Source organism: Penicillium crustosum (genome assembly GCF_028827405.1).
Source record: "Penicillium crustosum strain IBT 35664 chromosome Unknown utg000001l_segment0_segment0, whole genome shotgun sequence".
NCBI classification, from domain to species: Eukaryota; Fungi; Ascomycota; class Eurotiomycetes; order Eurotiales; family Aspergillaceae; genus Penicillium; species Penicillium crustosum.
Window position 1 is genome coordinate 7,292,046 of NW_026623122.1, and position 21,518 is coordinate 7,313,563.

Below are 21,518 nucleotides of genomic sequence, written 5' to 3' on the forward strand. Positions count from 1 at the left end.
GAACTAAAGGTATTCATCGTCGTCCATTGCATCCTCCGCCGACACCTGGTCACTGACCCACTTCTGCGGGAGCGGGTTCCGAGCTGACCAGACAGGCTGCATTGGTTGTACGGGCTGCTGTGTATAGTGAACCTGCTGCGGCTGAGGTACAACGTTTTCAGCTGTAGGCGCTGACAGCCAGGGGAACGCAACTGGCGTTCCGTTGATGCGGATTTCGCCAATGAAATTTCCAAGCTCTGGTGCGTCATCCACATAGCCGTCCGAAAGACCCATCAATTGCGCCACGAGCCGAGAGAAAGCAACACAGATAGCGAAAATGGGCGTGAAAATAGTCGACAGATGTGACCAGCGCCACAGCATTGTGACGGTTACCCAGGGGTATAAAGGCGCATCGGGTTGAAGGCAATAGCCTTCGCATATTTCGGATATCTCGGGATGACTATATCGGTCCCACATCAGACATTCGATGATATACCACGATAGTGAGATGATGATGAGCCAGCCGAACTTAGTGGGCCGCAGACGTTGGGATCGCGGGCTCCGGTTCCACAGCCGGGGAAGAGGTATCGCGGCGTAGACTCGTCCATCAGAGTGCGTGCCACAGCCTTTGCAGGATTCGCCTGTGTGCAAGTGTGATGACTGCGGGTTCTTCTTGATTAAAGGGCTTGCTTGCGATACAATCTCGGTGTCGCGTGTAACATGACCCTCCAGGCCGTCGAGTCCTTTCTTGACTTCATCGATGTGTCTCATTAGTGAGTTGAGCTTGACATTCAATGAATCCAGGTTGACCACGTCATGATTGTCTTTTGAACTGGCATTTTCGAGCTGGGCGAGGACGGCCTTTTCGTAAGCTTCGTCGTCTTCCTCAATTTTGCCTTCACCTGGCCCGGCGTCCATAAATGCTTGAAGGGACTCGATGGTATCATCCCCGAATTCGACGTCTTTGCCAGAGCTGGCATCCTCGATGACCGTCTCCAACGCACTTTTAGGTAGATGAGGTCGCACCAACGGAGGTCTTGACTCCTTCCCAGGAAGTGCTTCAGGGGGGGTCTGTTGTTTCTCAGTAGTCTGAGCGGGCTTTGGATCCTCGGCTTTTGATCTGACATCTGTTGGTTTTGTAGAGGGTGCAATATCTTTGGGCTCATTCGTTATGGGCGGAGGGATGATATCTTTCGTCAGATCTTCGGGGAGCTCAATCTTCTCAGCTACCCGCTGTGTCATAGGAGTATCAATCCATGCGCCAGTCACCCGAGGGGTCTTGTCATAGATTTTGCTTTGAAACAATTTGAGTGGCTCGGGTGTTTGGACAGTATCAATTTTAGGGGTCTCAGTTCTAGAAAGTTTCCGTAGTAGATCCCGGGAGTCGCGCTTGCTGGGGCTGGGCCTCGCGAACGACGAGCTTTTGTACACAGTGATTGGGGAATTGGGGATTGCTTCGCCGCCACTAGTCGGTGAAATCAGCTTTGGGCCAGACTGAGTTTCCCCAAAATCCTTATGCGTTGCCTGCATATACGGATTGGCGGTACGTTCTTCAAGAGCGCTTCTAGCAGAAAGTGTGCTCCGCGCCGGAGAACGAGGAGAGGTACGTGTAGAATTGGGCGCTTGAGTTGCATCCGTAATAGTTGGCGACCATCGTCGACGTGCTTTTTCCACCTCTTCTTCGGAGACACTACGCTGAGTAGGTTTCCTCTCCCATTCTTGTCGGTGACCTGCGCGATGGCCCCAGCCAGTGGGTATATTCGGTGAAGGAACGCCGTTCCTGTCAGCCTCTGGCACATCATATTCCACCTCAGTCTTATCTTCCATTCGTCTTCTCAAATTATCCGCTGTCAACGCATCCCGTCCGACCTGAGCCCTGCTGAAGACCGGCGAGCGCTGGCCGGTGACGCGCTTTAGGCGCTCTTCATCTTTGGTATAGTCCCTGTTCTTGCGGGCTCGATGGTCGCCGAGTTCATCGCCAAAGCCAGTATCGGAGAATGGTCGGCCATTGGCTCCTCTTCCGTTGTTTGTGTCCCTCGCTCGGGAGGACGAGGGGCGGCTTCCGGAGCGTGCGCCGTACTGCGGCTCCCAGTCATAGTCGCGCACAAGATCGGCTAGAGCATCATCTTCGTCAATTCGCCTATATGCATCCTCGAGTTCTTTAGGGGGAGGAGAAGTCTGAGAAACTGGCGAGAACGCGTTAATCGGTTGCCGCTTCGATCGCGGGCTTGGTGATGTCACGTAGTGGTATTCGTCGTCGTAGGTGGCGGACATTGTGTGTTTTGATGCGTCTCGATATGCATCAGCTAGAGACCTTGGGCGAATAGCGTGTCGTGGATGCGGATCATCTTCCTGAGGGGGTGATGGGAGCTTCGCAGGTATATCGTAATGGTCGAATTTCGAGGCGCGTCGGAAAGGTGACCGTTGTCTGTCTCGCGAGACTCGATTGTTTTTATCGAATGACATGGCCGAAATACCCCTTGCAGCCTACAGAGGTTCACATGTAGGGAAAATAGTGTAAAAGGGAGAAAGACGCGGTTGTCCTGCACTGTGAAGAAATGACGGAGGTAAATACGCTCCCATGCCCCAATGTGGTTAGGCCGTCTGAATCCCTTCCGCATTACGTCGACACTCCTCCGATAATTTGTCTTCTCAACTTGTCTTTACTCTTTGTCCTCGAGACACATTAATAAGAGAGAATTTACAACCTCGTGATGTTCAAATGACCCTCATATTGTCTTGACATGTGACACGTTCACTCACCCTATCCTTGAAAGCTTCGATAAAAGCAACACGACTCGCATTCCATACCCTTGAAAAAAGCTTCATATCAAAAATATCCAGCAATTCGGTAGGACATACATATACCAACCTCCACGATGGCAAAATCATCACGGCGCTCAGGTCGCGGCAAGACAACCCCAGCGTCATCCGGAGCCTCGACACCAAGCTCCGCATCTTCAGGCCCGATCCCACCATTCACCAAAGTCCCGCAAGCCTTGCAGCCGTTCGTCGAAGACCTCTCTCCCGACGAAGTATACCTAGTCCACATCGACATCTCAGCAGAGGAATTGAAGCGGCAGACCTTCACCGTACCCCTCATCGTCAACCTGATAGTAACTGCTGTGATTGGCCTACGGATCTACATGGGAATCAGTACATATCCGGCGCTCGTGGCAACGCTCATCGGGCTTCAAACTTCCATGACTGTGGACACGGCAGCCACCCCGTGGACAGATTCGGTACAAATCATCCTGCGCCGCACGGTTACTATATGCATCGACTACTTCCTCGTGACCCTGTTGTGGTCATGGCCTGTTAATTTCATCAGAGGGCCCGTGCGCTGGCGTCGCGCCATCGGTTTCCGTGAGCGAGAGATCATTGTCCGCCGCAGTAACCGCAGTTGGAGTAAGGAGCTCGAGCGCAACAGGTGGATCCGCGAAGACGAGGTGCGTCGCGATAAGATCGTCGCCGCTGTGACCCCCGAGCGAATCGGAAAGACTGGTTACTTGCTCGTGGACGAGGATTGGAATTTAGATTATGCGGCTATGGTTCGCGCCCATGCTCTTGTTGATCGCACTCGCAGAGGCGATGGTGTACAGATGGATGAGTTCCGCACTGCTGTGTTGGTCAACACGGATGCCGATGGCTGGCTGATCTGGCGTGTGGAGGATGAGAATACTCCCACGGGTGAGAAGCGATCCATTCAGCGTGACCAAATCCTTGCCTTCAAGGAGAAGTTGACTGAGATGGGCAAGGAGGATCTCTTCCTCCGTTGGGTCGAGCTAATTCAATGGGAGAGCTCACGGCCTGGTGGCTTCACTGCGGAACGGCAACGGTCAGCGATGCTGCAAGCGAAGCAGATGTTTGAAGATGAGAACGTGAATTTCAGTCAATTCTGGGACGACATGGGTGGCATGGAAGGATTAGACTAGTGGTTTATCTTTCATGATCATGTCACATCTAGATTTCCCTCGACCTCGGCCTACTCGCCATGTAAAAATACTCTCTATATCTAATTTTGTTTCGACGTATGTTTCATAAAGCACGACCGGCACCTTACACCCTAAATCCTTTCAAGTAGATCGATATATTCAAGTGTAGATTGCATTGTTGGGTATCTGGACGAAATCAATGTCAAAAGCAAATGGGACGTGCAAGGATGCGCGGATGGCGGCGCGGAACGAAAAGAACAATGCAACGCCCTATTACTGCAGGGCTTGTTAAAAAAAAAAAAGCAAGAAAACAGTCTTATGGTGCGCCACCCTCAAGTCGATAATCAAGAGACCACAATTTCTCCCACGGGCGAGATCGTCGACGATCAGACGTCGACCGAACGGGAGAAGAAGCGGTGCCACTTATATTTGGTTGAGCGGATGCAGAAAGAGGACCCTAAGCCAAATGACACCATTAGCACCCGAGGCCAGATCATAAAAACAGACCCGGAAAAGACGGAAGATAAACAAGTCAATCCCTACTTTTCACGGGTCGGAGAGCAGGTCACGGCGAACCTCGTCGAAGATCGGAGCAGCCTCTCGAGGCTGCGAGCCGGCGTCCGCTTCGGTGGGGCGCACAAGATCAGTCGTGGATTCAACAGCATGCTGCGACGGCGTGGGGGTGCCCCGCTTGGAATTCGAACTCTCGCGGCGGCTATCTAAGCTTCTGGATAGAGTTTTGGCAATGGCGCCCTCGTCGGTACCCCGTTTGAGGCGGATACTACCCTTGGCATCGACGTGCGCCGATGCAACTGTGCTCTTCGCTATGCCCGGTGTAGCAGGTGCACCAGGCTTCTCTTCTACAGCCTCGAGGAGATACCAACGGAGGCCGTCTGAAAGCTCGAATGGATTCTCGTCGTCTAGAGAGGTGACGTCGCTGGCGTCCCCGAGGGAGCGACGGTCTGGTGCGACGCCGTTCATTGACTTGGAAAGATCTACAACTCTTTCCTCGATCTTGGTGATGCGGGCCAGGAGCCAGTCCCGAGCTTGTAGTTTGTGGGAATCTTGCTCGCGCAGGAAATAGTGCGGCGCACCCACGTTGAAGGCTGCCCAGGAGCGAATCGCCTGATTCCGTGTGGGAAGGAAGAGAGCAAGATCGCCTTCTTTGAAAGATCGGTAGGCAATCTTGTCATGAGCTTCGCTCTGAACTCGGTGGTATTTTTCACGGTAGCCTCGAGCTTCCTTTTGCCATTTCCGGGCTAGGAGTTCGATGTCCTTGACGCGTTTGACAACAACGTCACCAAATAGCGCCACGTCAAACTGAGCTAGACTTTCCATGAATGCTGAGAATTTGGCGTCTTCATCTTCCAGGGTTTCGGCTTTCATCCAGTCAAGAAGAGCTGTATCTGGCTTTAGGGATACAATGCCTGACTGGACGAGGCTTTCACCTAGGCCCACCGATGCACTGAGCTTCGAAGCACGCTGGACAACGAGTTGACCATCTTGCTGAATAATGGTGAAGCCTAATTGCTCGAGCATCCGACCCAGCTTCTCAACCTGTGCGAACAGTTGATTCGAAAGCTCGAAGGACTTGGTGCCCCGAGCTTCGAACCGTGCCACGGCCTGGTCATCGGTGTCCGAAGTGGCCCCTGCTTTCCTCTCCCATTCTGTGGCCTGATCTTTCAAATTTCGAGCTTCACTCTCAGCTTCCGCCAGTTTCCGTGACAGCTCTGCGTGTTTCCGTTCCTCTTCGGCGATCTGTCCACGCAGCGCTTCAGAGCCACTCTCTCCAGCAGCTATTTGAGATTGCAAGGAACTGAATTTAGATCGCTCTTTGTCCAGTTCACTGGTCAAGTCCTCCGACTTTGATTGCGCGTGTGAAAGCTCTGTAGTTAGTCGCGACAATTCGGACTGGCATTCGTCGAAGCTCTTTGCCCGCTCTTCTGCCTCTGACTCAAATTTGACAATTTGTTCTTCGAGGGCCTTGTTTTCAGCCATTGCCTCGGATGCATTCGATTCTGCGCTCTTCGCGTGGATCGAAAGACCCTCGGAGAGAACTTCAATGGCTTTGATTATGTCGGGAAGTTCGACAGGCACAATGCCCCCGGGCGAGAGGTTCATGAAGATAGCTTGGAGGGCCTGGTAACTATCTGAATGCTTTTGCTCCAACTCCGCTTGTCTGTGCTCGAGATCATCAATATTAGCCTGGAGGCTTTCTTCGCGCTCTTGCCGAGTTTGAATTTGTGCGTTAAGGTCAGTAATTTTCTGTGCGTCCTCGGCGGAATTGGCATGAGCATTTTCAAGGTCGACTTCGAGCTGGTGCATGCGATCGTCAATCTCTTGTCTTCCATGCTCCCTGCTATCCATAAGCCGATCAAGCTCTTCTTCCATTTCCTCGGTGCGAAGTCTGAACTTCTTCAACTCCGAGTCCAGATATCGGCGCTCATCTTCGAATTCGCGTTGGCGCGCTTCGAGGTTGCCTATGAGGTCCTTTTTGGTAGATTGAGCTTCTTGGTATTTGTCGGAGTTTGTTTGGCGCTCAGCATGAGCTTCCTTATGGAGTCGCTGGACCACATCTCTCTCGGCTGCCAGCTCTGCTTCAAGAGTAACAATGCGCTGGATGAGTGCTTTGTCTTCGGCAGACTGAGTGGCTGAGACTCGCCTCGAAGAGACGGATGACCGCCTGGAGAGTGCGTCAGGGTGTGGAGATGCAGGTGAACCAGGGAAGTCTGGGCCGAAGGTGCCGCTCGGTGGCCGGCTGAGCTGACTTTGACGATGCAAAAGGTCTTCCAATTTCCGGATACGACTGTCAGACCCCTTGAGCCGTTCTTCTAGCTTTGTTTTTTCCTCTTGCAAGCTACGCACGGAGTCATCGGCACGTAATATAGAGCTCCGACTCAAGTCAAATACGCTGCCTTGTTTGAACGCTTTGGCCCGTCGTCTTTGCTGCCGAGTGGGTGCATCCAGCTCCTTGAGTTGTTGGGTAAGCTGTTCCGCTAGATTGGTCAAGGAATGAGTGGTCTTTAAATCGTCGATGTAATACTCGATCTCTTTCCGAGCTACATCAGGCCATTCCTCATCCTGACCTTGAAGGTTGACTTCGATTCCTGGTGTGGTGGAATCAGTCACAGTCATGAAGTCTCCCATATTTTTTAGCCATTTTTTCCTGCGGCGTTGCTCTTCATCTCTCAAAACCGCCATCTCCTCAGCCAGCGTTAGGGAATCAGTTTTGATCTTATCACTCCATTCTCGCCGCCGCACGGATTCGATAAGAATCGACCCATACACCATTGGCATCTGAAAGACAGAGTAGATAACCTCAAAGGCATTACTCCCTACGTCCAGATTGACCATTCGTGCATGGGCGTCGGCCAGTCTAGACTCAAGGGAGGAGATCGTGCGCATATGTTCAATGGCTGCTTTCTCGGCGGCCCCCCGGCGCTGCACAGCATGCTCCAGCGCAACTTGAAGCTCGACGCTGATCTCCACCAGCGAAGGAAGAAGGTCCTTGGTATGGCTCAATGCAAGCCTTGATATATTGGCCAACGTTTTCTGATTGTTCGGCAGACTGAGAACATGCTCATAATCAGACCCGATCTTCTTCGCAATAGTCTCCACTTCTTCCAACAGTCCATCCACCTCGTCGAAATTCGAGGCAAGGGCCTCGTCCACCAGTCGTTGAGTGTCCGAGGCGATGTCGCCGATAGTTTTCTCAACGTCATGGATGCTACCAGCAAATGCCGACGACACAGTTGCTGCCTCTGATCCAGCCCGTTGAACCTCGCCTACGTCGACAAAGTCTCGCAGCGTTCCGGTTGGTCGATCCTTGTCCATTTTGGGCGTAGACGGGCGTCCAAGCAGAGGGAAATCTTTCCGCGCCGGGATGTTGTCCAGTGTGGAAAGAGCTCGTTGCCAGCCATCTAACGCAGCCTGCTGCTCTTCCAAAAGGCTATTTGCCCACGACTGTGCCTCCTGGAACCGATGCTCTAGGTTACCCACATGAGACTTGAGGTTCTCCAGAGCCACGCCCACCGCGCGATTTATAACATCAGTTCGTTCGTTATGTTCTCGGAGGTTTTTGTCAATTGTCTCACAGCGACTGGACAAGTCCAGTGCCCAGTTGCGCCGTGTCATATAGAGGTTCCGCCATGCCTGGAGGTCATTCACGTCTTTGAGGATAGCTGGCGGGGTACCGGGTCGGAATGGTTGGGGAGGAGGTAGTTCCGGAAATTTGACGTCGCCTGGTTCACTGACGTATTGTCGGTCATATACAAAGATCTCGTTCTGCGATGGTTGCCTACGAGTTAGCATATTTCCAGGCCATGATTGATATTGATAATATCGCACCTCGGTAGCGAGCGTTTGGATCTTGACATTCTTTCCCCGGGCGGTCATCAATATTTGCCGTGGAGGTGGAATGGATGTATGGTGAACAATCCATGACTTCAAAGCATCGGGACTATAGACGATAGACGGGCGTCAGCTGGAGTTCGGACAGTCCATTCAAACATAAATTAAGAGATAGTAGACACCATCAAATAGAGTTATTGAAGACTTACGAGGCAAATGCCACTGGATTAGCCAGGAAATGCTCCCCAGTGTGAGCAATGTAGATGTGCAACGACATTACCCCCCTCCGCACCAGGCGAGCTTAGATGCTCAGTAAGAGAGAAAAGTGAGAATTATTTCCTAAAGAAGAAGATACAAGGGAAGAAAGAAAAGTATGAGAGTCCTGAAGCCCCCGATCAGGCTGGTCAGGACGTTGAAGGTTGCGGAGCGACCTCGTGTGTGGCCGGGGAAGCTCGCCCACCGCCTCCGGTCTCATCTTCTTATCACCAGATACGTCCGCATTCATGAGATCTACATCCATGGCTGCAAAACATGGCCAGTCGCTGCCTCACCTGCAATCTGGTGAGGTGACACTACTAGATTATTCTGCAGATGACTCTCGTGATGTCGTGACTTTATCCGATAAAGAGGCCTTGGTGCTGCAGCTTTACAACCAAGTCCAGGAACAACAGCTAGAAAAGGCATTTCTTGAACAAGGTACATCTGATAAAAGCTTCGCTATGCTTAATTTTTAATTTTTTTTGTTCTTTTTTTGCTTTTTTTGCTTTTTTTTGTCTGTCTTCACTTCTAATCGCTTTCATCCTATTAGAACTGGAATCATTTTCGGGCGCAAATGCCGAAGAACAGCTCGCAATAGCAGAACGTGAGCTCCTTGAGGCGCGATCTACTTACACGGTCAGGAGGAAAGCCGTTCGCACTATCCTCATGACCGAGCCTATTCTCAAAGCTGTTCACCTGAAAGCCGCCACCCCTGCTGAGAGGTACGTACCCACAAAAAGCCCAGAAGTTAGATCGAATTCTAATAGAGGAATACGCAGAGCCCTTCTCTGTCTAGTGAATCGTCGCGATGTGCTTGCGCTCGCACATGAGAATCTTGCGTCGGCACATAATTTGGTGATGAGACAGCTCTCCAACCTAGAAGTAAAGAATCTACAGATCAATCGCGAAAACCAGGACCTGGTGCGCCAGCTACTAGAGCTCACGAAAGAGGATTCATCCTGGAGAGAGAAGCTTGAAGACCCCGAGCTGCTGTCGCAACTGGACAGTTTTGAAACAGATTTAAAAGCGCGCAAAGCTCAGTGGGAGACTATGAAGTCCATTGCAAGTGCTGTGGTTGTTGCCAGTGGACTAAATTGGGCCGATGACGACATGCTGCGCGCGTTGGTGCTAGATGAAAGTGATGACTGATGTTTTTCGTTTCGACGCGTTCTGATGCCCGTGTTTTTTTACGATTTTCCAATTCCGGCCCCTAACTGTACTCAAGAGCATAGGCGCTGCACAAAAATACCCAAGTCTCCGGAACATTCGATTTTTATCCTTAAGGAGGAAAGAGAAAATGGTAATTTTGAGCTGAAAATGTGGACCAGATAATAATTATTACCAGGGCAACATGTTAAGTCCATCAGTACTACAATAATGATGGCTATACACAGCGGTGTACAATACTCTGCGTCTTTAAAGTAAGGGCCTATGCTCGGATAAATGCATAGTTAACTAGCCCCCTTTATGATTAGTTAGAGATGAGATATAGAATGATTTAGAGCCCACAATACAGACGCGACTCTATGACGCTTTCCTGTCGGAAGGCGTGGAACTGTAGTACATTACAGGTGGATTAGCCCATACACTCAGTACTCCAATACTGCAGTATCAACGGTACTCCGTACACATACGGAGTAAAAAAAGGGACATCTTTGTTGACGGAACACCAGAATGTCCCCAGGTGGTCTATGCGTTTTTATGGATTTAGCAATCTCTACTCTGTACGGAGTACGTGACTTTCGATTTTGATCTGACAATCTGGCAACTCTAGCAAGATGTTAGCCTATAGAGAAGGCGTACTCCATAGTATCCGGAAGATAAATGAGATATTTTCGCGCACTTGGCGGTAGGCGCATGCTAGATAGAATATCCATGTTAAAGCCTACTCATATTGGAGGAGATATCCATTCTGAATTTAGCTTGTGATGATGGTGTGATCCGGCTCTGTAAGGAAGGAGTCTAAGCTTGATCATCTATTCTAAGACGTTCCACGTCCATACCGTTTTACTTTGTAACCTATCAGTCTGGGCATGGATATCCCTCGAGCTAAGAAAACAGCGATACCTCTATACCATATTCACCCATGCTTCTCACTCTAGAACACGTATGGCTCTTATCAACAAGGTAATCAACGTCAATATGTACATGTTTATGTACTTTAATGTTCCCTAGGTTCCTAGGTACCCGCCCAGCCGTGTTTTCAACTGGGGTTACGCTAAAAGGGTACGCCACGCTTATGATTGAGCAACCATCCGCCCTTGCCTGAAGATGATAGTTCAATACCAACACTATTATGTACACACATACCCTCAGGCGCACTTTGCGTCTGTGATAATTAGGGTTTGCATCATTACACAAAATCCTCAGCTGAATGATAATATCAATGGTTTTCACACCGAGCGCTTAAGTCGACCTTTTCTGAATCCTTGTTTTATCAATTAGAGGGAATAATAGTGCCAATGATCGTGAACTAGGCCCTGTTTTCTAGGGTTGTAAAGGTACCCCGTTGAAGTTAAGATGTACTCCGTACCTATGCATAACCTTGGGACTCGCGGCCAAAGCCATTATACGCTATACCATATGGAAGCAAGTTCATAATGTCCAATGTCTGTACCGGAGTACACAAGAATCGTGGCTCAAATTATGTTATAAAATGCTTGATTGTTACTTCTACCTCCTTCCGCATGTCTCTTGGAGGTGTTTTTCCGGGATTTTTATGACATACATCGTAGCCTACTTGGTACTTACAACAAACATAGGGCTGAAAGAGTATCGATGCCTATATTATTATTCAATAGACTAAATTTTGCGATATAAGCTACATCAATTCGATGGTAAACACCGATGGTAACAGGTACGGGGTACTTGCCGAGCAGACACTTTTACTATGATGTTACCGTGTACCGTATACCTGTGTACGTTTGCGCGGTTTATTAATATGACGGAGCGCAATCCACAAGTCCCAAGTGCCGGAATGATGGTCTCGTTTCATAACGCCGTATTGAATTCTCTAATTCATTCAACTGCCCACAAAGACTTGCCTATAAAAAATAAATTTTGAAAAAAAGAAGGTGTATGGATTTTATCCATTGCAAACAATATAAATGGAATTTTTTAAGGTAAATTAGGGAAATAATACGTAAATTTCGAGAAATCTGTTGCAAATAGTATGGTAGCCAGTGTAAATTACAAGTATTGAACCATACGTTTCTCTCAGCCAGTCAGCGAAACCAGCGAAACCGTGCTTGCCTTTCCCTTGCTGTGGCCCCCCTCTCTTTGCTACTACTACGGCCCTCCCCCCTCTACTCTTCTCTTCTCTTACTATCTTCCTACACTACTACAACTCCCCCATACAAAACTCCCCTTACAAAAAGGTACTGCATATCAACCCCCGAGTTCTATAAATCAACACTTCTGAAGCACATTTCCTCCACCACCACCACACCCCCTTTTTTCCCAGCTCTTTTGGTCCTTGGAATCCTTTATTTTCACCTCATTTCCTGTCTTTTTTTTTCCAATTTGCGCCGACCTTGCGGTCGCGCGCTACACCTTGATCTATGTTTTTGTCCACCTAACTAACATGAAAACTCACAGTTCTTTTTTTTCAACATATTCTAATTCGTGATCATCGAATTCATGTGAGTTGATCTTATCCCTATCATCTCGAAGCTTTGTTTTCCCTCGGTCGCAAGTGGTTGACTTGCGCGCGAAACGCGTCGAGCAAACACTCGCGTCCATCCTTCTCCCCTCTCCCCTCCACTCTGATTTCTTTAAATACTATGTCAATTGCGCATATAAATCTCCCCTTGACACAATTGCACCTTTTATTTCTCCAGCAATACACCTATTGTGGCAAAATTCCTCAGAAATCACATCTAACTTTAATCAGTCATCATGCCTAAGGAGACCACCACCAAGTCTACTCGCAAGGCCCCCGAGAAGCGCGTCCAGCGCCGCAAGAAGGGTAAGTCAAAAAAACTAAACCATCAGTCACCGGCTTGTACTAATTCACTTACTAGACCCCAACGCGCCCAAGCGTGGTCTGTCTGCCTACATGTTCTTCGCCAATGACAACCGCGACAAGGTTCGCGAGGAGAACCCCGGTATCAGCTTCGGTCAGTGAATCTCCTTCAGCTTAATTGTACCTCTCTAACATCCCTACAGGCCAGGTTGGCAAGCAGCTCGGTGACAAGTGGAAGGCTCTGAGCGAGACTGACCGCAAACCTTACGATGCTAAGGCTGCCGCTGACAAGAAGCGCTACGAAGAGGAGAAGGCCGCCTACCTCGCCAAGGCTGAGGAGGAGGAAGAGGAGGAATCCTCTTAAATGCCCTCTAGCTTCACTTCGTCTTTTGCCTCTGGGCGTTTGTGTTTCTCTAATGGTTCTCCTGATTTTTTTTCGGACGGTTTCATGCACGGTTTCTGGGTTTGGAGGACGGCTGGGGTTTACTTGCTTCTGAACTGTGCCTCTTTGCTCTTATCGAGGGTATTAAGTTATCAATGGGAAATCTCAACCTTTTAATTGGTGCCAACGTACATTCCAAGTAGCGTAGCTTTAAAACGATTGTAAGAAAAAAAAACAAGCAAGCGTTGGCAAACTCACTTGCTTGTTGGGGGTGATTCAAAAGTAAGCTTCGATCTGTTGTGCAAGGGGTTTTCTCCACGCTGTTCAGATTGACCTCACTTCAGCTCTGATCTTTGGCTGCCGAGCTTCGGGGAAGCTTCGGGAGCTCTGGAGAGCTCTTGGGCTTTTTTGCCCCGCAAAATCGCCGCGGGGCTCACCGCCTGCGTCATTCACCGCCACAATAATCCGGGGTCAAGCTCGAAGCTTAACCTTGAGTTTGTTTCGAATGCTACGGGAATCTTCCAAGCAACGTCGCTTCGTCCGCTAACCATGGACTTTTATCGGAAAGTCCCAAATCCATATCAAAGCGCATGTCAAACAAAAGTCAGCAGAGAGCCATGACCGTTGATCACAAAGCGTTATCGAAGACTACGATGGACGAAGAACCTACAGCTGCCTGGAGCTGGTGGTTCGTGAAACTCCGACCCTAAACCCCTGAATCTCACTCTGAAGATGAAAGCCCCGAGATCCTGTTGGGGTCTTTGGGGAATGGCCAGAATCGCCAATATGTCCTTAGGGCTAGCGCAAGTGAGTGCGCGCGGGGCATGCTTATGCAATATGAGCGGGGGTACGACGATCCGATTGCGACATAACACAGTGCGATTATACGCGGAATGTAACGATACGTTACGGGCGCGAAGACGCAGACATGGTGATTACTACGCAAGACGGTTACACTTTGGTCTCACGATGAGACAGGAACACAGCAGGGCGACAATACGGTGATAACGGTTTCACCACAACGCAGGACTCATGGGGAGCTTCAACACTACTGGCGCAAGGTAATAGGTCAATTATATGGAAGCCTTGAAGCCGAGATACACCGGTGAATGGACACGCTTCGGCGATTTCTTTGCAGAGGTTTGCTGGGCGTCATACATCAATCTCGATTCATGGGTTGTTATGCATGTCGACGATTGTCCAAGCAAGAGTCGAGCAGTTGTCTTCAATACTGGTGCATCCTGTATAAAGCCACCCTCTCGCGAATGTATTCACGAGTTCCAATCAGCAGCATATACTAGGTCCGGGACTCCTTGATGCGTTGGTGGCTTTCAATGAACTCATCAACGGAAATTCTGTCATCGCGGTGATCCAACCCATGTTTATAATGACCTCGGTAAGTGTCTATCTACTCCTGAACGGGATTTTGGTGGACTTGTCGAGTCACATGGACGAGCATTATGCATTCGGGCTGATCCCGACCTTGTTGTGTCGGCATGGCCTCGGTGTGCCATTTGTTGGGACATACATATCAAACCACGTTACCACGATGACTTCGGCCATGAGGGTGCGGTGGCATATACGCACCATTCAACGAGCGGTACACATGAATGTAATAGTGAGTAAATCACATATGAATGACTATATGATCGACTACCCCGGTGCAATTAGAAACCTGCGTGCAATTAATCGCGAAGTATGTTCGCATTCTAAAGCTTTGTAGCCTGCGCCGATCTTCGATGCCCGACTTCAGTATATAACGCCGGTTTCCATAGTGACAGTCTTGGCCCCAAACAGCCCTAATAAAGCTCGTTTACGCGAGTCATGTTAATATTGATGTTCTAGCCCGTTCTAAATCCAATATTTTTATATATATGTATGTACACGCCGGATTCTAGGCCGCGGGTCGATACGTTTTTTTTCGTTTTAGTGGTAACCTGTCAACTACAGAACCCGGCAAAACTAACAGTTTCTCTTGACCGCATCCCACTCCCACTTCCGCCACATAACCAGTTTCTTAGACTGCAGTGGTCATCGGTGTTTTCGATGGCCTCAATTTGAAGAGGAGGGGAATACACAGAGCTATATTCCTTCAGTCTTGGGAGGTCATTAAGATCTTGTGCAGCAGGGCCCTATCGTCGGTCCCATAGAATCTAGCGCCGTCTGTATTTCGAAGGGCAGTTCCTAACGTTTCCCAGGTTTTTTCAACTCGAGGGGTGTGAGACCCGCTATATGGCATGATTCATTAGAGGTGTGGAGTGAGGGAGAAGGATATGGTGTAGACCCTAACGTGGTAGATGCTTAGCGGCGCTATATATAGACTTTGAGCTGTTCCGAAAAAGGAGCGTATTGAGCCAGAGACCTCGAGCCGAAGATAAGCTAATCAACTTGGTAGCATTTGCTTTTTAGTACTCGTGAATACTCGACTATATAACCTATTCCCTCTTAACAGATTCCTCTTTCTCGATTTTCGTGCAAGTCTTCACGTGGAAGCGACCATATTCAGGAACCAAGAGTTTTTCCACTACTCCATACTCCCTGTACTTTTTGTCCCAAGGCGCCGTATCCTATGATTGGTCTAAGTGAGGGGGCCATAACCAGGTAAGACTGAACGGTTCTCCACATTTAGGGCTGGGAAATACCCTGTGAACCATGGAATCTGAGTCAACCTTATAGCTTATAAGAGTATACCTATATACATATTCCCCAGGTCCTCTATATCCCCAACAAGCGGTCTACGATTGAGAAAAAGAGAACGGGTTGAAGATGACGAAGAGACCAGGACTCCACTAAGCCCCGCCATTCGCGCGTGAACACGTCAGGTCTTGGACGCAAGGGAGAACCCTGAGAGAGCCGCATGGGCAATTTTTTTTTTCCTTGTTGTCTTTGTTAAATAATCTTAATTGTTCACATGTAAGCTTATTGGCCTATTTAATTCCTATTTTTTTTTCCGTAGCCCCTCCTCGAGAACCCTCCCCACCATATCCCTCCCCCTCCCCCAAAAAAAATAACCCTCCCAAAGCCTTATGGCCTAACCCTGTGGACTATAAGATGGCTCAGGCTCTGCGCGCATCTCGTCAGAGCGCCGACGACGTGGCGGCCGGCTTCTATGCATTCCGGGGTCCCCTCCCAGAACATGTGGGCGAAATCACATCGCTCATGTCCGAGTTATACGCAATCAGCTCATCCTTGACCACCTTGGAACGCCTAGCTGAAGATCCCCGAAATCGGCGTTATTTCGAAATGATCAAACCCGATTTGAATGTCGTGCAAGCCAGTTTCACATATACAATCGAGGATATCGGCGAGATTTTCAGAGGGCTCGATGGCCCCGATAATAGTTTGGCAAGATACAGACGCACTTGGGTAATTATGAGCCGGTTCTTTTGGGATCAATCAAACTATACCCTGGCCACCCGTCTAGCCAAGTATAAGACGGTCTTTAAAGAGTTCAATGACTTGGTAAGAGAGTAGGTGCTCCGCAAAAAAGGATCCAGTAGAAAAAGCGCACGTGTGTATATATACTCATTCACGGTCTTTATTAGGGGCCACTATACCTCCTCCCTTCTTGTGGGCCTTGTCGATGGCTTCAAGACTTTACTCTCCATACAAGATGGCCGGTTTGCTGCGCGCTTTGAAGGCATGACGCTCCGTCCGAATGACTCCCCCACCGGCAACCGCACGAGTCCCCCGAGCCCGGTTAGGGAGCGCCCGCTGAGGGACCGCCCAGTGAGAGAACATCCAACGAGGGAACATCCAGTGAGGGAACATCCAGTGAGGGAACATCCAGTGAGGGAACATCCAGTGAGGGAACATCCAGTGAGGGAACATCCAGTGAGGGAACATCCAGTGAGGGGACACCCAGTAAGAGAACACCCGGTGAGGGACCGCCCAGCGAGTGACCGGAATGCACGACGGCAGAGGTCATACGAGCGTACTCGACCGCCGCATATGTCTCCTCCGCCGATGTCATCTTCCTCCACCACTTCTTCGGATTTCCCGCCTTCTGTACCGGATATCCCACTCTCGCCGCTTACTTCTGCATCTGCAACGACGGCTACTAGCCACTCCAGTGACCCTGATGTTATCAGGGAACACTGGGCCAAGGATACATTTGGCTCTAGTGGCACCAGCACCCCCTCTACCATCTGTCAGAGAAAAGTGAGTTATCGATGGGTTGATTTGCTTTTTGGCATTTTGCTAATATATTTGACAATAGGTCACACTGCTGCGGAGAACCTTATCCGGGTATTAAACAATTAATTAAAGACAAGGGCTTCGAGGAGCTCCTTCAACTGCAAGTTGGGAATATTTACCTCTCTGGAGCATATGTTTTAACACAGTATAGATCTCTGAACGACGAGTCCGATATGCGCGTATCCTTTTACTTAAGAAGAACAGACCATCGCGTCCGAATCCTTTGCAGGGAACCCCACCGGACGGGGCCGAGTGACTACTACTGCTTGCCGCTTAATTTACTTGAGATCTTGCGAGATGGCTCTTGTCTCCGAATATGCAGGCGGCGGAATCGCGGAACAGAGCTTGTTCTATGGACGCAATTGAAGTTCACCACATTGGAAGGTCAGTGATGCCCATCTAAAAAGTCCGCGTTAACTATCGAAGTGACATGCTTACAGCTTTTATTTTGCAGATCTAGTGCTATTCCATTGCACATTCGTTGCCTTGCGCTCCCAGGATGAAGGCCACCCTGTCGGAGATATTTTAGACTACGAGCTGGAGCAGGAAGAAGAATGCTTTGGAGGGTAAGTAAATCATACCAAGAAGGGAAATCAAGTGCACAGAGGCTGACATCTACTAGCACAATCACCGACGATGACTACGTGCACGCGCTGCGCGTATACAAAGACACGGTGACAGGAGCTGTAAGACTCCAATCGTCAATTCACCTAGGCGATTTGAACCAGTATGTAAACTGTCGATTGAACGAACTAAACATTGAATGGCTGGTAACAATAAACGCAGTACGCCCGTCTGGACTGCGTTTGTCACTCACAACCTCGGGAAACGCAGTTGGCTTAAGTCGTACGATTCGAAAACGGTGATTTTGCGTGATGTCAAGCCTGTGATATTTATGTCTATGGATGATTATACACCCCCGCAGACGTCTCATGGACAACATGTCCTCGAGTTCACAAGCTCTTCTGGTAAGTAGTTAGACCTGAATGGAACCCGATCTCGAGTATTTTTGACTGATTGGATTTTGGCTAGATGCCAGGGAGTTCTTGAATATCATGGAGGAATTGGGCGATTGAGTTATGAATGTGACTGTGGGGGGGGGGACTTACAGTTTATAATTGGAATCTCTGTTCTGGCATAATGAGTTATGAGTTATGTTGATATGACTGCGATGATTCAAGATTTCAAAATCCGTGGATTGCCTTCTAGTAGTCCCGATAGTTGTGTCCTTCTTTGGATCTTTTTTTTCTCTCGTACAGTAGGCTTCAAGCTCTCTGCTTCAAGTTCTCTGTCGCCATAGCAGCCCTACCACTGGCTACGCTGTACATCTAAATAAAGTACCCTACATTCCGAGATCCTCAGAACCATTGAAATATACAAACACATAGACTATATTCAATCAAATGCATTCAAATGCATTGTTTGGAGGTAAAAGTGCAAGCTAACTAATGAGGGGTATCACACATGCAAAAGGAAAACGCAAAGTAGGAAGCAGAAAGCACGTTGTCAATCAAAGCGCGGGCAATGGGAATGTGGCAAGGTATCACTTGGCCACCGCGGAATACAAGGAAGAAACCTAGGAAGTCTCCTTATCCGTGTCCATTGTAGATTCGGCGATATCGTCTGGGTCAGGATAAATCATGACCATGTACCGTCGCCACAGTGGGCATTTAGTTCGGTCATACGGGGTGTCTGACTCAGGGTACAACCACATCGAGGGCGGTGGTTTAGGTGGAGGTGTGGTTTTGGGCTTAGGGTTGCGTTCGGCTTCAAGGTCCTCCAGGCGCCATCGCTCCCTCCTCTCTTCCTGAAGTCTGTTGATTTCTTTGATTCGCCACTCTTCATGAGCCTTGCGCTCAGCCATCCGTTCCTCGTCCGTTTTCCGCTTGAATAAAGTTTCCTCTCGTAGAACTCGGAGGTCTTCCATCTGCTGCTTGCGCTCCTCCTCATCGGTGGAGAAGGTATAGAATCCAGTTCCACGGTTGCGAACCTCTGCTTCGGCGTCGTAATGCTTCTTCTCCGGAGGGGTAGGCGAGCGGTCACGACGAGCAGCGAGGTGGGACATGTGCGACGCAATGTTGGCATCGGGATTGAAGGCTTCAGTCTGAACGGCCTCCCCGTAAATCAAATTTTCAGGACGAGCAGGGCGCCAGCGTTCCTGGGCAGCTCTGCCACCTGCTTCTTCCTCCTTAGCGCGAGCGGCTTCGGCGGCTTCGGCGCGAGTGCCACGGCGAGAACGGCCAAGATCGTCTTCATAGGAAATAATCGATGCATTGTCATCATCTAAATCATCTTGCTTGAGCGGCTCCTCGTTTGCGTGCTTCAGATCGAAATCAACCAATACGTCTTTCTCCTTGCGTCGTAGTCGGGCTAGGTAGGCGTCCGGGTCGGATGGATTAACTGGCATGTCATCATCATCACTGTCACCGGCAAGATGCAGTCCCTTCTTCATATCATCGTAAAGGCGTGCCTTTTCCTGCATGCGGCGTCGAGACCGGCTCAGCGTGTTGGCGTCAACGGAGCCAATATCCTGAGTGCTCCTGTGGACTTGCTTAAGCGCCCTGTTGTCATCTGCGAGATCGGCAGCTGCGCGCTTCTGAGTTCCTTTGTTGTGCTTTGAAAAGATATCTGACTTCGGATGCTTGGAGGGACGGTGGCGCCCGCGCGACGAGGCCGAGGTCGCATCTTGGGCGATGAGTGAAGAGAGCTGAGAGGTGAAGGCGAGGCTTGAAGAAGTGGTTTGCTCAGTTTTGTTCTTTTTCGAACGGGGTTGCCCGTAAAGGGAGTCCTGATCAACAGGCATGATGGTGAGAACGGGTACGTATTGTGTAATGTCAAGAAGTAAGTTGCCAGTTTCACGGAAGTTCTACGTCCTACAATGCCACCCGCTTATCGATAAGCCCGATGGGTCAATCTACACCGCCAAATCCTTGGAATTCATTTTCTGCCAGTCGTTGATGACTAAGGCCGATGTTCGGGGCAGCCCCGCACCCCCACTACTCAGGTGAATCGATCGCGTCGTGACTCAATTGATCAATCCTTTAATTTTGATATAATATTGAACTCTTGGTTGAGAATCAGAAGGTTAAATTGATCGAAATAATCAAGAAAAATTTATACAATCAGCATCATGTCCGCTAGCCCTATCTACCTTGGTGTCATTGGTAAGTCACCCCCACTACTGAGCTTGGAAAAGTCCGAGTCAATTGAGTACGTACTAATGATTTGATGAATCAGGAGTCGGAGGCGTTGGCACTGCCTTCCTCCAACAGCTTGCTCGTCTCCCCAATGCGCCTCAGCTTGTCGTCCTTGCCCGTTCCTCCCAGACCCTCCTTGCTCCCACTCCTGCCTATTCGCCCGCCATCCCCGCCGCTGACTGGGCCACAGCTTCTGCTGCACCTTCTCTGACCAAGAGCGGCGCCCTCCAGGCCGAGGAGATTGCCACATACCTTGCCGCAGCCCCCGGCCGGGCCATTCTGGTCGATAACACTTCCGATATTAGCCTCGCCCGGCAATACCCCACATTCCTCAAGAAGGGCATCTCAGTGGTGACCCCCAACAAGAAGGGTTTCTCCGATGACCTGTCCCTGTGGAAGGATATCTTTGCCTCTGCAGCTGAGGGCAAGGCGCTCGTGTACCACGAGAGCACCGTCGGCGCCGGCCTTCCCGTGTTGTCCACCTTGAAGGACCTGGTGGCCACCGGTGACGAGGTCACCCGCATTGAGGGTGTCTTCTCTGGCACTCTGTCCTTCCTCTTCAACACCTTCGCCCCTGCATCAGGATCTTCCGATGCTCAGTGGAGCGCCGTCGTCGCCCAGGCTAAGGAGCTGGGCTACACCGAGCCGGATCCTCGTGATGACCTGAACGGCATGGACGTTGCCCGCAAGCTGACTATCCTGGCCCGTATTGCTGGTCTGGAGGTTTCCCGCCCCGACTCTTTCCCCATTGAGTCACTGATCCCCGCTGAGCTCGAATCTCTGCCTTCATCCGCGGACGGCATTACCCAGTTCATGACCCGCCTCCCTGAGTTCGATGCCCAGATGGCCAACATCAAGGAGACTGCCGAGAAGCAGGGCAAGGTTGTGCGCTACGTTGGTAGCATTGATGTCGCTGCCAAGGCTGTCAAGGTCGGTCTGCAGTACTTCGATAAGGACAGCGCTATCGCTGGTCTGAAGGGCAGTGACAACATTATCAGCTTCTACACCAAGCGCTACGGTGCCAACCCCCTGATTGTTCAGGGTGCCGGTGCCGGTGGTGATGTTACTGCCATGGGTGTTTCGGCCGATCTTATCAAGGTTGTCGAGCGCCTGCGCTAAATGTTGAGTCTTGGAGACCTAAAAAGATAAAACCCAAAATATGACAATGCATATAAAGTATAAAGAAACAGATTTCATTTACCTCCAAGTCTTGTGCCATATCTACTCTTCGTAGTAACCATTCTGCTCGTGTGGAT

At 49.9% G+C, this 21,518-nt stretch overlaps 9 protein-coding genes across 9 annotated transcripts; 6 read left to right on the forward strand and 3 right to left on the reverse strand.

The window, feature by feature from the left end:
• Positions 1-3: 3 nt before the first annotated feature.
• Positions 4-2,445, reverse strand: N7487_002750 (uncharacterized protein; the record flags this gene model as incomplete). Its single annotated transcript, XM_056870497.1, has 1 exon — positions 4-2,445. The coding sequence occupies one exon, from the start codon at positions 2,443-2,445 to the stop codon at positions 4-6; it is 2,442 nt and encodes an 813-aa protein (XP_056735281.1).
• Positions 2,446-2,858: 413 nt separating this feature from the next.
• On the forward strand, positions 2,859-3,914 carry N7487_002751 (uncharacterized protein; the record flags this gene model as incomplete). Its single annotated transcript, XM_056870498.1, has 1 exon — positions 2,859-3,914. The coding sequence occupies one exon, from the start codon at positions 2,859-2,861 to the stop codon at positions 3,912-3,914; it is 1,056 nt and encodes a 351-aa protein (XP_056735282.1).
• Positions 3,915-4,460: 546 nt separating this feature from the next.
• On the reverse strand, positions 4,461-8,604 carry atg11 (autophagy protein ATG11; the record flags this gene model as incomplete). The annotated part of the gene is made up of 3 exons (XM_056870499.1): positions 8,474-8,604; positions 8,262-8,373; positions 4,461-8,198 (listed from the first exon to the last, which is right to left on the reverse strand). Exons 1-3 carry the CDS (start codon positions 8,539-8,541, stop codon positions 4,461-4,463), a joined length of 3,918 nt encoding a protein of 1,305 aa, XP_056735283.1. The 5' UTR covers positions 8,542-8,604.
• A 178-nt stretch (positions 8,605-8,782) lies between these two features.
• On the forward strand, positions 8,783-9,671 carry N7487_002753 (centromere protein H; the record flags this gene model as incomplete). The annotated part of the gene is made up of 3 exons (XM_056870500.1): positions 8,783-8,960; positions 9,073-9,244; positions 9,302-9,671. The coding sequence occupies 3 exons, from the start codon at positions 8,783-8,785 to the stop codon at positions 9,669-9,671; spliced, it is 720 nt and encodes a 239-aa protein (XP_056735284.1).
• A 2,748-nt stretch (positions 9,672-12,419) lies between these two features.
• nhp6 (high-mobility group nucleosome-binding protein) lies at positions 12,420-12,850 on the forward strand (the record flags this gene model as incomplete). Its single annotated transcript, XM_056870501.1, has 3 exons — positions 12,420-12,489; positions 12,545-12,640; positions 12,690-12,850. 3 exons carry the CDS (start codon positions 12,420-12,422, stop codon positions 12,848-12,850), a joined length of 327 nt encoding a protein of 108 aa, XP_056735285.1.
• A 173-nt stretch (positions 12,851-13,023) lies between these two features.
• N7487_002755 (uncharacterized protein) lies at positions 13,024-13,415 on the forward strand (the record flags this gene model as incomplete). Its single annotated transcript, XM_056870502.1, has 3 exons — positions 13,024-13,056; positions 13,112-13,150; positions 13,197-13,415. 3 exons carry the CDS (start codon positions 13,024-13,026, stop codon positions 13,413-13,415), a joined length of 291 nt encoding a protein of 96 aa, XP_056735286.1.
• A 2,504-nt stretch (positions 13,416-15,919) lies between these two features.
• Positions 15,920-18,141, forward strand: N7487_002756 (uncharacterized protein; the record flags this gene model as incomplete). The annotated part of the gene is made up of 8 exons (XM_056870503.1): positions 15,920-16,338; positions 16,414-17,029; positions 17,088-17,116; positions 17,217-17,449; positions 17,520-17,631; positions 17,688-17,792; positions 17,852-18,033; positions 18,098-18,141. 8 exons carry the CDS (start codon positions 15,920-15,922, stop codon positions 18,139-18,141), a joined length of 1,740 nt encoding a protein of 579 aa, XP_056735287.1.
• A 500-nt stretch (positions 18,142-18,641) lies between these two features.
• N7487_002757 (CCDC174 family protein) lies at positions 18,642-19,868 on the reverse strand (the record flags this gene model as incomplete). The annotated part of the gene is made up of 1 exon (XM_056870504.1): positions 18,642-19,868. The coding sequence occupies one exon, from the start codon at positions 19,866-19,868 to the stop codon at positions 18,642-18,644; it is 1,227 nt and encodes a 408-aa protein (XP_056735288.1).
• A 327-nt stretch (positions 19,869-20,195) lies between these two features.
• N7487_002758 (homoserine dehydrogenase) lies at positions 20,196-21,381 on the forward strand (the record flags this gene model as incomplete). The annotated part of the gene is made up of 2 exons (XM_056870505.1): positions 20,196-20,229; positions 20,303-21,381. The coding sequence occupies 2 exons, from the start codon at positions 20,196-20,198 to the stop codon at positions 21,379-21,381; spliced, it is 1,113 nt and encodes a 370-aa protein (XP_056735289.1).
• Between the last annotated feature and the right edge of the window lie 137 nt (positions 21,382-21,518).